This window comes from Cornus florida, unplaced genomic scaffold (assembly GCF_030987335.1).
Source record: "Cornus florida cultivar Cherokee Brave unplaced genomic scaffold, ASM3098733v1 CherokeeBrave_3.0.0_Hap2_Chr10, whole genome shotgun sequence".
Taxonomy (NCBI): domain Eukaryota; kingdom Viridiplantae; phylum Streptophyta; class Magnoliopsida; order Cornales; family Cornaceae; genus Cornus; species Cornus florida.
In genome coordinates, this window is record NW_026775580.1 from 25,886,483 (window position 1) to 25,903,120 (window position 16,638).

At 36.8% G+C, this 16,638-nt stretch overlaps 1 protein-coding gene across 1 annotated transcript; it reads left to right on the forward strand.

Annotated features, from left to right (window-relative positions):
• The first annotated feature begins 631 nt into the window (after positions 1-631).
• On the forward strand, positions 632-15,620 carry LOC132276889 (protein TIC 20-I, chloroplastic-like). Its single transcript, XM_059778526.1, has 3 exons — positions 632-827; positions 13,396-13,594; positions 14,818-15,620. The coding sequence occupies exons 2-3, from the start codon at positions 13,417-13,419 to the stop codon at positions 15,453-15,455; spliced, it is 816 nt and encodes a 271-aa protein (XP_059634509.1). The 5' UTR covers positions 632-827; positions 13,396-13,416; the 3' UTR covers positions 15,456-15,620.
• The last annotated feature ends 1,018 nt before the right edge of the window (positions 15,621-16,638 follow it).

The window sequence follows — 16,638 nt, forward strand, 5'->3', positions numbered from 1 at the left end:
AATGCTATTGTTTGGGAAGTTTTGCATTTCTTTTCTCTTGGTCTAGCTGATATAGTAGCTATTTTTGATGTGGTATGATGATTTGTTGCTGGTTATTAGTTTGGTTTAGAGATGGAATTGTTCCATTTCTTGTTTCTTGGTAAAGAGGGGTATGCCTCTCTATTGTAATTTGTACTATAATTTTTTATTTTTGAATTTATAAAAACAACCCATTCAGGGAAAAAAATAAAGTGCAATTAAGGATGACAAAATGCCTAATCCATTCGTACACGAACATGTGATCGAACTCAGGTTGTTTTAATAAATGAGCCGAACCCAAACTTTTAAAATTCATAATTACCCGAACTTGAGCTTAACTTTTTGAGTTCCTCATTTTGAATTGAGCCCACAATACTAGGTGAGATTGAACTATCTAAAACTCAATTACATTTAATTCATTTGCAATACCATTTTTAGGCTGTGTCACTGAAATATTAAATATTTTGCATTCACATATTGCACTACTTTATTGTAATTAGGGTTTATTATTATTTTTTTATGACAAGAAATACACACTCCCACCCATCACACAAATTTTTAGGGATGGAAAGGTTCAAAGGTCATTATTTCATTGTTTTTGGGCCTTCATCCCATTTTAAAAGCGGAAAGCCCAAGTTTCAAAGCTAATTCCAAAAAGAGATAAGAAGTTCACAGTCCTCCTCGCGTATTTGTCAACCGGCAGACGAGTAGCGACGCTTCAGTGGCCGTTCGATTCAACACTCCGGCTACCTCCGCTAGCTTCGGACGACCTCCGATGACTCCATACTCAATCTGAAGGTAATTTAAAGGTAAAGTTCAAAGCCTTTCCAACTCATCTTCCCTAAACCATACCGTTTTATTGAAAAATTTAGGAGTAGGTGTGTGACTCATTTCGGCTATTCAAGATTTTTTTTAATTTTTTTTTTTCCTTTCAATTGTGCATATGTTGATTCTGTTCCCCAATTGGTCAATTTCAAATTTTCATTTTTTTTTTTTTGTTTTGTTTTTCTTTCTATCTCTTTATTTCCAAAGGATATATATATATATTCTTAAGCACAAGTAAAAGTATGTAGGAAAACCAATTGAAACATCAACAATAGCAGAAAGATATTCCCTCCTAATAAGCACAAGTATTGTACTAGAAGAAGATATTACTTACTGGTAAGAGTAGGAACATCTATTAGTTCATACGGTGTCTTCTGCTGATTCTGAAAATACCAATAAAATTTTCCAACTTCTGAGTTTCCTCAGTGACATTCTGAATAGTTTATTTAGATTTTCTCAATTCAATTCTTAATATTTCATTTTTCATATTAAAATGACAAACCTCAAGTTTCGGAAGTTTTGCGTTTTCAATCAAAGTTTTTTTTTGTCAAAGTTTTTTTTTTTTTTGATAAATGAACGTTTAATTAAGAAAAATTCAAATGTTCAAGATAAAAGATTTTTGTCATTTCAATGTTGAGTAACCTGAGCAAATTAATTTTCCTTAGTTTGATGGCGCCTCTCCAATTTCAACTTACCTAATCTTTTCAACCAACCTTTTGTAGCATTCTATAGCTTCACAAATTCTACAAGCAACTCACTAGAAGCAGTCTGAAAATTATTCTTGTTTTTAAGACCTTGCAGAATCAGAACTAGAAGGAAGTGCAACAGTAGTAGTGAATGCAGTGTAGTTAATTGCATATATTGTGATTTAATATCATTTAAAATTGCGTTTATGACTTTAGTTTTTCTCTTGGATGTCTTCTTTTGCCTAAAACATTCACTAGCAACATGCCCGATATCATGATTGTTCCAACATTCTATCTTGGGTTGATTGTTCTTGTACACTTAAATAAACAGGTAAGGATGTTAAGCCTAGAGATACTTGGCATGAAATGCTGATGTAGAGAGGCCAAACCTCCTCTGCTCAACTCACCTAATTGAGAACTTCCTACAACTAGATGTTTCAAGATTTGAGTATCAGGCCTGCTTACAGGCTGTATTTGAGCCACTTATTGCATATAGCACTCATAGGGTGGAGCCTCAAAGGACCCCTTTTACATTAAGTAGGAGACTGCAATTTGACTAGAGCTGAATTCTTATTTGTTTTACCCTCTACCCAAACTTGCCTCAAGCTAAGTAGAAGAAAAATAAAGAAAAAGAAGAAGAAGAAGAAATTGTTGAAGGAAGAAGCTAGGGCCTGTTTGGTTTAGTTATCTCTTTTCAGAGAACTGAAAATCAAAAACCTGAACAAAAACTTGTATGGTTGTTAGCATTCTGAAACTCAGTTAAAAAAGGCTTATTTTTTTAGTTCTTGAGAACTATTTTCAAAAAACTGAACCAAACATGCCCATAATTACCCTCTTCTAATTTCTTAGTAATCTTCTTTTCTATTCAAGTTTGAGATCTCTCGAAGTATTTTTAAACCCCAAAAACTTTTGAAAACTGATTGGAGTGGATTCAAGATATCTAACTTTGAGTTCCATAGTAGTTGGATCATCCCTCTTGTCTCTTTGTTTGCTATTGTTCATGGAATAGGTATACAGTTTGGGGTATGTTTTAGGTGTTTTGGTAGATGGAATAGCCTACTTTTGGACTAGGGTAGGTATATTGGATGTCCACTTGATCTGATTGTCGTTTTGGTGTGTACGAGATAGGTTTTATGGAATTGGTTTGCTTGGGGATTTCACATCTTTAGTTTAATCATTTCAAACTCCTGTAATGTTGCCTAATTAGATTAAAAAACGGCTCTTAATAAGTTTCTAGGCATTGTGTTTTCTCAATGTATGTTTGTGTTCGAAACTTCAAAATTTTGAAAGTCTAATTTTTCTTTTGAACTTCAATTGTATATTTCATTGGGACTATGATTTTCATAAAAAAAAGTCCATTATTAAAAAGCTCAGGTACTTTCACTTAAAATTGGTTTTACTCCAATTTTTCAGGTTTTTTTGGAGACATCAGCAAAAAAATAGAGCATGGTCATTTTGTGAAATTTTATAAAATGCTTAGATGGACCTTGATACTTATTCTATTGAAGTTTATTGTATCCTGCTTCTTATCAAAAAAAAAAAAAAATTGTGGTCTACTGTTGGAAAGTTCTTTTCATATATTTCCCAACTATCTTTGAGGTCCTCAAAAGGGTCATGAAAATGTGGTCTTTTAGGGGCTTTGATCAATTTATTTAAGGTGCTCAATGGTCAAAGATGCATTTCTAGGGAATCAGTTATAAGTCAAACTAAATCCTCTCAATTTATTAAGGACCAAATACTTTATCAAGCCAAAGGCACTTCCAAAGTGCCCGATAGAGTCAAAATTTAGTTGGTTCTTTTCGAAGATAGGCCCAAACCTTACAATTGGTAAAAAATGGGGCTAAGAAGCACGAACGCTTCTACGAGATGTCGTATCCATGTTTGACACCGACACTTCATTGACACTCCTAGACATGTCTTCGACACTTCATAACTAGGGCTGTAAACGAGCCGAGTAATGGTGCGCTCGAGCTCGGGTCAGTCAGGTAATAGGCTGTTCAAACTCGGCTCGAGCTCGAGTGGAGCCAAGAAAATTTAGTTCGAGCTCGGCTCGGCTCGGCTATGTTTGATGAGACTCGAGCTAAGCTCGATAGCTCGTTTATTTTTATTTTTATTTTTGTTGGTCGTACTTCGCATCTAACAGATCTGGATCAAAAAATAAAAAAAAGTTTGAGAGAGAAATAAATTTGCAGCAATAAAAAGAGAAAAATTTGAGAGAAAAAGAGAAAGAAAGTGATAAATTTGGTCAAAAATTAAACTTAACAGAGTTGATTTTGATGGAAGAAGTTGAGAGATGCACAGATCAATAGTAAACCCCAAAATTTATACTAAAAATCAGTTTGGATGAAAGACGATTAATTGAAGAAAACAAAGCGACAAAGAGTTTTTGGGAGAGAGAAATGTGATAGGAAAAATGGTCCATTGGTTGCCATTGAAGCAGGTGCAGGTGATTTGTACATATAAGTGTGTTGCCGCTTCTGGTTGATGAGATGATAAAATATAAGAAGAGAAAGAGAGAGAAGTAAGATTCGATAATAGAAGGCAGATTGCTGAGTGTGTTGCTGCTGCTGCTGCTTGGGCTACTTATAATTTTAGAAAAAGGGAAGATGATTAGGGTTAGACATAAGACATGGGCTTGGGTTGGATTGTACAGATGGGCTTGGTTTTTGTTTTAAAATGAATAAATGATTAAATTGGGTCTAAAACAAGAAGGACTAAATAATTTAATGGCCTGTGGACTCAGCCTTCATAACATAAAATTATATATTATAATTGGATATGTATATATATATATTATAATCGAGTATGTTCGTGAATGCCTTATCGAGCCCAGTTCGTGAACAGTTTTTGAACAAACGAGTCGAGTCTACTGATGTCTAGACTCAATTCGTTTATAAATCGAGCCTCATAACTCGGTTCGAGCTCGGTTCATTTATAAAATAAACGAGCTTGAGTCGAGTAATTCACGAGCCTAGCCCGAGCCGTTCGCGAACGGCTCGGCTTGTTTGCAGCCCTATACATAACCGTATCCATAACTTATAAAAAAAATAAATAAATAAAAACCTGTGTCTATAATTTAAAAATAATTTTTGTTATTTCGGACACTTGGTCGACACATCTTGGACACTTGTTGACACATTTCGGACACTTGGTCAACACATTCCGGGGACTCGTTAAAAAAAAAAAAAAAAAAATCACAACACTATGTCTTGTATAAAATAAACAGATGGCAGTCCTATCCATTATTAGCACCCTTTTTTTGTTGAGTTCTAGGGAGTTTGTTGATCTTTTGGGTTCTTTGAGGGTTTAGAGGCACTTTTTTTTTGGTAGCTCTTGTGGGATGCGTGCCCTTTTTGAATGTTCTTTATTACATTATTTAGTTAACAAAAAAAAAAAAAAAAATGCAGTCCTAAAAATAACATTATGAACATTTATCAAAGTGTCCAACCTCTTTTTCTTTAAAAAATTTACATTAAACATGTCATAGTATGTAATGTGAACACAAATATAACTACAATGACAAGATAGAATAGTAATAGAATCACCTCTTAACTTATGTAACTGTAATATAGAAATTATAGAGTAATTAAAGTTATATGATTGTCTTACTCAATAGATATAAATGAAAATTATATTTATATTAGCCTAGAAAGTAATTAAAGTTTTATGATTGTCTTACTTAATAGATTTAAATGAAAATTTATATTAGCTGTGTCCATGCCGTGTCAGTGTCCTACTTTTTTAGTATTTGACGTGTCAGCGTATCCGTGTCCATGCTTTTTAGGAAATGGGTGGCTACACATGGTAAGGCACACTAAATCTAAATATAAGTATGTAGATTAATGATCCGTTAGTCCTCTAACGAAAATCCCGAAATATTAAAAAATGACAAAACGCCATTCTCGAGCTCTAAGCGATTGATAAAGGCTTCAGCAATCAGTTCTACATCAGTCTCCCCTGCTTGAAAAGAACTCTTCCTCGAGTTAAGACCAAAAGAGCTTGTCTCATCTAGCGGAAAATACTCAAATAGATCTGCAACATTAAATATAGGAGAAATAGTCATGTCTTCGGGGAACTTAACAACATAAGCATTATCATTAATCTTCTTCGAAATCTGATAAGGCCCGTATTTTAGTTCTTCAATTTGTTGTAGGTACCAACAGGAAACCTTTCCTTGCGTAGAAACACCATAACTAAATCTTCTTCTTGAAATACTTTCTTTCGCCTCTTCTTGTCTGCTGCTTCCTTGTATTTCGCATTAACTTGTTCAAGATGCATTCGAACCTCATCCTGAATGGCTTGGATGCAATCTGCCATGTGTTCTGCATCAACACTCTTTCCAGGCAGCTTTGGAAGTGGGACCAAATCCAATGCATGCTTCGGCAGATGATAGTAAACAGTAGCAAAAGGCGACTTGCTTGTTGACCGATTAACCATGCTGTTGTATGCGAACTCTGCTTGTGATAATGCAAGATCCCACTGTTTTGGTTTCTCACCAGAAATACAACGAATTAGATTGCCTAAAGTCCGATTGACCACCTCTGTTTGACCATCAGATTGCGGATGACTAGTGCTGCTGAAATACAAAGACGTATCAAAACGCTTCCATAAAGTCCTCCAAAAATGGGATAGGAATTTGGTGTCCTTATCGGAAGTGATGGACTTAGGAACTCCATGAAGACGAACTACTTCTTTGAAGAACAGATTTGCAACATGTATAGTATCAGGAGTCTTCTTGCAAGCTATGAAGTGAGCCATCTTAGAATAACGATCAACAACTACAAAAACCGAATCTGCTCCTCGTTGAGTGCGTGGAAGTCCTAGGACAAATCCTCCCAAGGACAATCTGGTGTAGGTAGAGGGATATAAAGGCCAGTGTTTTGAGACCAACCTTTAGCAGATTCACAGATTGGACACCGCCGCACATGGTTGCCAGCATCCCTCTTGAGTTGTGGCCAATAATATCGCTCTTCGACCAAAGCTATGGTCTTATCTCGATCAAGATGTCCGCTTAGACCACCACCATGTAATTCATGAATAATCTGCTCACGAAGGGAACTCCTCGGAACACAAAGTTGATTATCACGAAAAAGAAATCCCTTATGTATATGCATACTCTCAGCAACCTGTCCAGTTTGACACTTAGCCCAAAATTCCTTGAAGTCATCGTCTTCCCCATATAACTCCTTCAAACAGTCAAAACCCACACCTTCAGCTCGCAAAGTCACCAAGAGTGCTACTCTTCGGCTAAGTGCATCAGCAACTCTATTCTGCCGGCCTGATTTATGCCTTAAGCAGAAGGCAAATCGCTGTAGAAAAGAAACCCATCTGGCATGCATCCTGTTAATATTATTCTGACTGTTAATGAACTTTAAAGCCTGATGATCAGTGTAAATAATGAACTCTTTCTGCACTAGATAATGTTCCCAAACCTTCAAGGCATATACCACTGAATAGAACTCAAGCTCATAGGTAGTCCACTTCTTCCTTGCATCACTAAGCTTCTCATAGGTAGTCCACTTCTTCCTTGCATCACTAAGCTTCTCACTATGGAATGCAACTGGTCTGCCCTCTTGGGAAAGAACAACACCAACTCCAATGACTGAGGCATCACACTTAACCTCAAACAATTTCTTAAAACTTGGTAATGCTAGAATAGGTGCAATGGACAGTTTTTCTTTGATCAGCACAAAGCTCTGTTCTACCTCTTAACCCCATTTAAATGTTTCCTTCTTCATGCATTTTGTAATAGGAGCAACAATACTACTGAAATTTTTGATGAATCTCCGATAAAACATTGCTAAACCATGAAAACTGCGCACATCGCCTATTGTTTTTGGCGTGGCCATTCTCGAATTGCTCGAACTTTTTCCTCATCAATCCGAATGCTTTGACCACTCACCACAAAACCCAAAAACAGTAAATTGTTGGTCATAAAAGTGCACTTCTTCAGATTGATGTACAACTTGTTTGCCTGCAAAACTGTCAATACCTCCCTCAAGTGCGATTGATGCTCCGTATTTGACTGACTATAAATTAGGATATCATTCAAATAGACAACAACGAATCTGCCAATAAAAGGTTTCAACACCTTATTCATAAGTCTCATAAAAGTGCTTGGAGCATTAGACAATCCAAACGGCATCACTGACCATTTATACAGACCCTCTTTAATCTTGAAAGCAGTCTTCCATTCGTCCCCTAGTCTAATACGAATTTGGTAGTAGCCGCTTCTCAAATCAATCTCTGAAAGAGTTTTGAACTAGCCAGCATATACAACATATCATCTAATCGTGGAATAAGAAATCTTTACTTGATGGTGATCTTGTTAATGGCTCTGCTATCGATACACATACGCCAACTACCATCCTTCTTTGGTACTAACAAAGCTGGAACAGCACACAGACTCATGCTCTCCCTCACCATACCCTTCTGAACCAACTCCGTAACCTGGTCTTGCAGAATCTGACACTCCTTTGGACTCATGCGATAGTGCGGTAAATGCGGCAGACCAGCACCAGGCACAAGATCTATGTGGTGCTAATATCTCGCATAGGAGGTAAACCACTAGGCAACTCGTCTGGAATAATCTCCCGAAACTCTTCAAGCATGGGTTGTACACTGTTGGAATTGCAAAAGGAGCATCAAACACCTCTTCTCCAACCACCAGCGCCAAAAACTGTCCGGACTCCTTGGCATCCTCCAAAAGCTGTTGTTCACTGCCGATTAAAAGAATTGACTTTCCCTTGGCTTGTAAAACCTCAGAAAAATCCCCTTCGGTTATAGGACCCAGCACAATCTTCTGCCCTCCTTTATCAAACATGTAAGCGTTATCTCTGCCCTTATGAGTGGCATTGACGTCAAACTGTCATGGTCTGCCCAGAATCAAGTGACAAACGTCTATATCAACAACATCGCACAACGCCTCATCAATATACTTATTCCCAATAGAAAAGGAAACCCGGCAGATATCTGTAACCCTTGTGTCTGCCCCTTTTTTAGTCCAACTAATTTTGTAGGGACTCAGATGCTTCTCTGTTTTCAGCCCTAACTTCAGGACCATCGCCCTTGACACAATATTCTTGCTAGTGCCACTATCAATAATAACATCACAGACTATTTTATTGACAGTGCACCGTGTCCGGAATATATTGTGCCTCTATGGATGCTCTTTTATTTTCAGGGCAAGTAATAGCCTTAGCACAACTTAAGAATGTGAGAGTAGATCCCCCTCATCTTTTCCGATCTCCTCTTGCTCATCGTGTAAAGGAAACCCTTCGTCATCGTCTCTATCTTGATCCTCCTCATCCCCAGGTTCTATTAAGTTGACTGAGCGCCTTTAGGGACATTCATTAGATTGATGTCTTGGCTGCCCGCATTGATAACACTTAATGGGGTTTGGCTGGCTGTAGGGATTATTTTTGGATGTATCCCAACTTGCTATGGGAGCTGTTCCGGTCTTCTTTGGCTGAGTACTGGTGCTAGTTGAATCAGGTATAGTTGGAACGGAAGGTTGAGAATACATGGGTTGTTTTGCTTTATTCGTCGCTAAACGCGTTGAATCAAAGTAATTCCTGGAGCCAGCCGGTGTTTTCGCTTTCTCCATAAAGGCCTCTGCCCTGGTTTGTTGCATTTGTGTCTTCTGGTAAAGTGTAAATTATGTGTTGATACCCTATTGTGAATGGCATATCGTAGACCATTTAGATAACGAGCAACTTGCTGCATCTCAGTTTCCTTTTGGTCGTTCCGAGATGCCAACTGATTGAATTCCTCCGTATAGGCCTGAACCTTTCGACTTCAAATTGCAGTCCTGATACTTCTGGAATAGAGTCTGCTCATAATCTGGTGGCAGGAATCTTCCCCTTATTAGACGATGCATCTTCTGCCAGGACCATACTGGCGTCTTCCTTTGCCGTACGCGAGCAACCTGAAGTTGTTCCCACCAGACAGAAGCTCTTCCCTTGAGTTTATATGCCATTAGTTTTACCTTCTTATCTTCTTGGATATGCATATAATCAAAGAATCTCTCAACTTCTGCCAACCAATCCAAGATGTCTTCAATTTTAAGATTACTGTTAAAATTGGGGAGATCCACCTTCATACGAAACTCCTTAGAATCACGATCTCCTTGATCCTAATATCTTCCAGCCCCTCTATTTTCCCCAAGCACCTCTTTAGCAAAGTCATCATCATTGAAATCTTCCTCGTAGGCTGGCTGCCTACGCGGCGGGATGGGATTACAATTCCAAAAAGGACGAGCGCGATCTTCGTCAATATTTCATCCCTTGTTGTAATCACGATTTTGATTTGGACCTAACGCGAGCCTAGTAAGGGTTACTTGAATTTCTTGCAACGCCTATTGGGTTGTCTATCGAAAGTCCTGGAATTCGGCCCTCTAAAAAGCCTCTCTTTGTTGATCTTCGTCACCATCGAGGTTGCCATCACCACGTTCATCTGCCATCAGACCAGGAAAAGACAAGCGATAAATTTGTTCACGAGGAACAGATTACCTTGAATTCACGCGGTGGGTGTTTTGAATCCACAAAACAAATGATAATTTCAGAGAAATCTGATATTTATATTGATAATTGAATGAATCATCTGCTCTGCAGTACATGTATTTATAAATAAAAACCCTAACAGCATAAAGGAAATCCTAAAAATGTAAGGACACACTAGCAGCGCAAGGAAACTGCTTAAAAACAAACTTGCTTTGAATATTCTGTAAAAATAAGGAAAGAAATCTAATTACTAAAAACTACTAAATACCAAAAAAGAAAGCAAATTGAATCCGTTTAGTCTTCTAACGAAAATCCCGAAATATAAAAAAATGAGAAAATGCCAAACGATTGAATTTGGCCAAAAGGCGCCCTACCTCAGCAGCGAGGCTATTGATATCTGCGAGTTGGGTCGTTTTTGATAAAACTGGGCTCTTTCCGGGTTAAAAACGCACATTTCGGGATCAGCCCAGAAAATCTGTCAGTATGCCTGTTTGGCCCCTGGCGGTCCAAATGGGTCATAAAGGCTTCAGCAATCAATTCTACATCATTCATAGTTGTTAAAGGCGCCGGAGACGCGCGCCTGAGGCGCAAGGCGCCTCCAGGCGCCACCTTGGCACCTTGATTGACTTAAGGCGAGGGACTTGATATAGGCGAGCGCCTTTTGGGATAAGGCGCTGGGCTACAGGCGAGATGCAGGCGCGCCTGATTGAAAAATAATTTTTTTTTTAATATTTTGTTATTATTTTGGTTGTGTAACTTGTCTTACTTGTATATTTTATTATTTGTTTATTTCTATTACAAAACCTATATACAACTTGCAAGTTACAAAGCAAAAAAAAAAAAAAAAAAAGAAATCAAAAGGCGAAAGGAACGAAGAGACTCCAGAGACAGAGAAGTACTGCTGTACGAAGCGCCGAAGCTTGGACTCCGACTCTCGGATCTGCCGGATCTGCGTCTGCGCCAAAGCCTAGTAAGTTCTCCTTCCCTCTCTTCTTCTTCTCTCCTTCTTCTCTCCTTCTTGCTTCTTCTTCTCTTGAATCTCTTCTCGGTACTTTTTTTTTTTCTCTTTTCTTCTTCTTCTCTTCTTCTTTTCTTCAGTTCTTCTTCTTCTCTCAGCTCTCTCGAGTCTCTACTCCCTAGTCTCTTTTATTTTTTTCTTCTTTGAGCCGATACCTCTTCTTTTATTTATTTATTTATTTTTTCCCTCTATTCTTCTTCTCTTGTCTCTCTTGCTCTTCTTTTATTTTTTTTATTTTTTTTGTTTCTCCGTTCTTCTTCTCTCGACTCTCTCTGCTCTTTTTTTTTTTTTATTCTTTTATTTTATTTATTTTATTTTTTTATTTTATTCTTCTTTGAGCCAAGTCTCGGCTCTTCTTTTATTTTTATTTATTTATTTTTTTTCTCTATTCTTCTTCTCTTGGCTCTCTTGATCTTCTTTTATTTTTTCTTCTTCTCTCGGCTCTCTCTGCTCTTTTTTTATTTTTTTATTTATTTTTTTAGGCTGGTCCTCTGTTTTTGGTCCTCTATTTGTTTGGTCCTCTGTTTTTGGTCCTCTATTTGTTTGGTCCTCTGTAATATATAAAAGAATTAATTGATGCATGTGAGATACAATTGGAAGTTGTATATTGACTGTTGGGACTTTAAATTGTGGGCTGTGACCCTTGTGAAGGAAATTGGGCAGTGCTGTTAAATGGAGTAAGGGCTGTGTCTATGTATATAAAAGAGAATTGTTGCATGTTAGGTATTAATTGATGCATGAAACAAAATGCTTATATAGTTATATACATAACATTACTATGTCTCTCTCTCTCTCCACTGTTGAAGTCTGAGTGACTCATTCTTTTACTATTGCATCTTTATATATACTATTGCATCTTTAATACTTTTGCATCTTTAATACTTTATTAGGTAGTTTTTTTTTTTTTTTTTTTTTTTTTTTTTTTAATGTGCGCCTTGCTTCAGCCGGGCGCGCGCCTTGCTTCAGCCGGGCGCGCGCCTTGCTTCAGCCGGGCGCGCGCCTCGCCTTGCGCCTTGCGCCTCAGGCTCCAGGAGGCATTTGCGCTTTTGTGCGCCTTGAGCCTTTAACAACTATGACATCATTGGGCGATATAATTCAAAATTTGAAGGGATACAGGAAGGTATCTCAAGGTGGGTTTTGAGTTTGACATTCATATAAGCAAACTTTTGGTAATCATTTCTCCATCCATAGCATAACTGATGTTACAAATTTTTTAGAAGACAACATGCATGACCGAGTTTCCTTACACCAAGGCAGTCGTTCTATTGTTTTTGCAGGTTTTTATGATTATTTATGAAGAAAATATTGAAATTTGAGCATGTAGGCCTCTATAGCAGGAAGATTGCAAGTAAAATTTTGGTCTAGATTCATTTATTATACCTCTTTTTTTTGGGATAAATCAGAACTCTGATTTTACCATAATATTTGGACCTTGGAAAGATTCTATAATAATTGCTAAAGGAAGTATTTGGATAAGATATTCAAATTATTGATTTCTTTTCATTGACAATTAGTTAGCACATCTTGTCATTAGTTCTGCACCAGCAAAAAATAATGGTGTCCAATTCTTGTGGTTTTGAACCTCTTTTAATATAAAGCAAGTTGTTTTATTTCCTAAAGTGCATCATTTTACTCTTTTCTTTCAAAAAGAAAAGTTTAGACTTTGTATCGTTTCTCTCTCTTACTAGCTTGTGGATGCGTATTTAAGATCTGAAATATTATGTTTACCACATACAGTTTGAAAGTTAGGGACAGCAAGGGAGAAAAATTTAGCATTATTAGAAAAGTCTGTTTGGTTCAGATTGTATATAATTTAGATTTGATTATAATGTGTTGGAACAATTGACAAGTGTGACATTTTTGCCTATATTCTGTGCCTCTGACAGATTTCTCACAGTCAATAACCACATAATATGTCGGTTCTTGTCACCACAGAGTTGGTATTGTTGAGATTATGATTATAATGATCAGGTTGATAAACAATTTTGCCATAGTATTTCAGTTGATGAGCTCACACTTTCTAGCTTACACTGATGACAGTCCATAGCCTATGAGTCTCTTGACAAAAGCCTTTAATTTATTGCATATGTAATTGCTGCTAAAAATAAATGGAGGGTTGGTTTGATGAGATTGTATTTTAGATTATAACTTTTTGACATAGGATACGTTTGTATACGTGCAGGTTTTCTTTGCTGTTGAGCTAGACAAGATCGGTTAAAAATTAGTATTTCATTAAAGACATTTTATACTGTAGAATAGAATATTCATTTTTCAATTGTTTATTGGTAGTTTTGCTTATTCTTTCCTGATTTCTGATCAATATTCTATACTGTTCGTATTATGTTAGGTCTGAACAATTTACTTGAATATGATTTTAAGCGGATGCTCCCCGTTCTGTGGGAGTGTTGCTCTGAATTATAGGACATGTAACTCCATGTCTTATTATTCAGCTTCCCATGTCCCTTGTTTGCCTGCCAAAGTTCCATCCTCTAGCATCAGGAGTTCATGGGGACCTCGTCAAGAATTAAAATCCTTATCTTTTGGAGGTTTGTAAATGTACTTGTCAAGTTGGTTCTTTATGCGTAAGATTTATTTAAATTTGCATTTGGTATTTTAGGAAAAACAAAATTCTTATTTATAGTAAAGCTTTTGATATGGCCTATGTTGAAGGATTTAAATATTAAAGTTATGCCCTCTGTAATAGCTTAAGCTTTTAGAGTAGATGGTAGTTAACCTGGTATCAGAGCAGCAAGGTCCTGTGTTCAAACCTCATTGTCACCTTGATAATTAAAAGCTTAAGCTTTTAAAGTAGATGGTAGTTAACAGCCTAGTAATAGTTTTTGGCTCAAGAAGGTTTTGTCTTGTGGACAAATGACTTACATGATTCTAAAAAGTGAAGGAAAAAAGATTCCTTTTCTGTAAAGCTATTTCATTGAGAAAAAAGTGGTGGTTTTTTTTTTTTTTTTTGATAAGTAAGAAAAAAGTGGTTGTTCATGCCTTGTATATGTAATTATATTTTGTTATATTGAATTTTTTACTCCAAATCCCACACCATTTTATGCTATTTTGCCCCAACCTTTTTTTTTTTGAGATGGCGTTTTAACTTAACAGAAATTTGAAACCTAAGACCTTGTAGCAACATCTGAGAGACTTGACCACAACCACAAGATGGCTTCCTCCACTTTTATGTCAAACATGAACCAAACCGAAGAAGCCTTAATGCCGTTTCTTTCTAGTCCAGCTTTATGGATGATTATCATCCAGCAAGGGTAGGATTGATTGTGACTAGTTGAGAGTCTTATTTAAAAAATATATATCTTATATTAATCATATATCTCAATAATATTGCATATTGTTAACTAATCAGGATGCCCACATCATTTTTGATCATCTGCCAAAAGGAAACAGAATTGCGAAGTGCGTCTATATCAACATTACATTGGATATCTTTTTGTTCTTGGTAAAACACATTGGAATATTTTTCTATTAAAAAAGTCCTTCACTTCTTTTTCTTTTTCTGTTTCTTTTCTTACTTTCCTGTTTTTTTTTTTTTTGGCTGCTTCAAAAGAGAATAATAAAAGAATTTCCTGTTTTGGGCCTCATTTCAAATGGATTAAATTCTTCATTTGGTCCATTCGTCTTTTTAACAAGAATATGCAAATCATTCCTCATTTAGATAAAACTGAATTTTGAGAGCACATTGAAGATTTTATGTCGTGTTTGTATTTCTTATTCCTTGTTCTCCCTCTGTGTATATATTCTTCCGCAGGACCGTCACTTCTGCGTCTTTCTGCTGCGTCAACGCCACTTTTAAGTGGTGATCATGGTGGCTTGTCGGATAGAATACCCATGCTACCCAGGCGGCGGAGGTCGTTTATGTCCCCAAGAGCGTCGAAGGATGTCCCTTACAGTTTCCGGTACCCTGCAATGACCAAGAAGCCAAGATGGTGGTGGAGGACTTTAGCGTGCCTGCCATATTTAATGCCCCTCCACGAGACATGGATGTATGCTGAGACGGCATATCATCTCCATCCATTCTTGGAGGACTTAGAATTCTTGACATACCCTTTCCTGGAAGCTCTTGGTAGATTGCCGAGCTGGTTCTTAATGGCATATTTCTTTATTGCGTATCTTGGAGTGGTGAGGAAAAAGGAATGGCCTCACTTCTTTAGGTTTCATGTGGTGATGGGCATGCTACTGGAGATTGCCTTGCAGGTGATAGGGACTGTAAGCCGTTGGATGCCACTTGCTGTATATTGGGGTAAGGTTGGTATGCATTTTTGGACTGCTGTTGCATTTGCTTACCTTTTCACGGTTCTGGAGTGCATAAGGTGCGCTCTTGCTGGCATGTATGCCGACATTCCATTTGTGTGCGATGCAGCATATATTCAAATCCCTTATGATTAAGGAGGGTATGTATTGGGGATGCAGATGACTCGTGTTGTCTTTTTTAGGATATGTTGTTGATTCCTTAGTGTTCTTTAAATTTGTTCATTTTAATGCTTGAATACAAAGATGAGATCGAACTCAATTTGTTCTATTCAATGAGCCAAGTCGATCCAAGCTCGAACAGTCTAAAGCTCAACTTGGTTTGGTTCATTTGCAGCATATTCTTAGGCAATGACATTGCGACGTTAAATTGTGAATGTAAATGTTGCATTCACATGGTGTGAAATGAGGAGACCATGGATTGGAGATGTTGCATTCACATGGTGTGAAATGAGGAGACCATGGATTGGAGCTAGGGCTGTTATAAAAGAGCTCTTGATGAGTAGTAGTAAAAGAAAGATATTCAACCTACTCTTTTAAAAAGTCATTTTCCTGTGATTATATCAATGCTAGGTTTGAAAGTATCAAATTCGTACTTTGAAATTGGAATGGGAGGAAATATAATTAATTTTTTAACTAAATTTCTTTCAATTCTAAGATGCCTTATTAGAAATTGAAATTAAGCTTACAAAGCCAAATAATAAATGAGCCTTCATTTGCGTATTTAGGTCATTTTTTTTTTGGTGTTTGATGCAGAAGATGGAGATTGATTAGGGTTTCAAAATGAATGTTGGGAAGAAGAAGAGGATGAAGGTAATTTTGTTGGAGATTGGAGAGAGAAGATTGAGAGATTGATCCCATTTTTTTTTTTTTTTTAAAATATTATTAATATTTGAATGGGTGTTAAAATATTATCGATTCACATTAGGGAGGACCAAGCATTGTCCTAAAGGTTATACCCATTTGGGTCTTCATTGTGGCTGGTCCTCTTGGCGAGAACAAGCATAGATAAAGTATATGTGCTTCCAAAAATTATTTTTAATAATTTTAAAGGCCATTGGAGTATTAGAATTTTAAAATAAGCCCCAAAACTAAAGGGTTACGATCGATATAATGCAAAATAGTCCATGTGTAGTGTAAAATATACCTATACTATTGATTTGGTGCAAATAGCCTCCTAGACTTAAAATGACGATAATAACCTCATTTCAGTATAATAAATTAATAGGTATAAATATAGGCCATATAAAATGACTATTTTGTCCAGTTTGTGTAGTATTTTGTTTGTTTGGGATAAGAAAAAAATATTCCTTCTCATTTT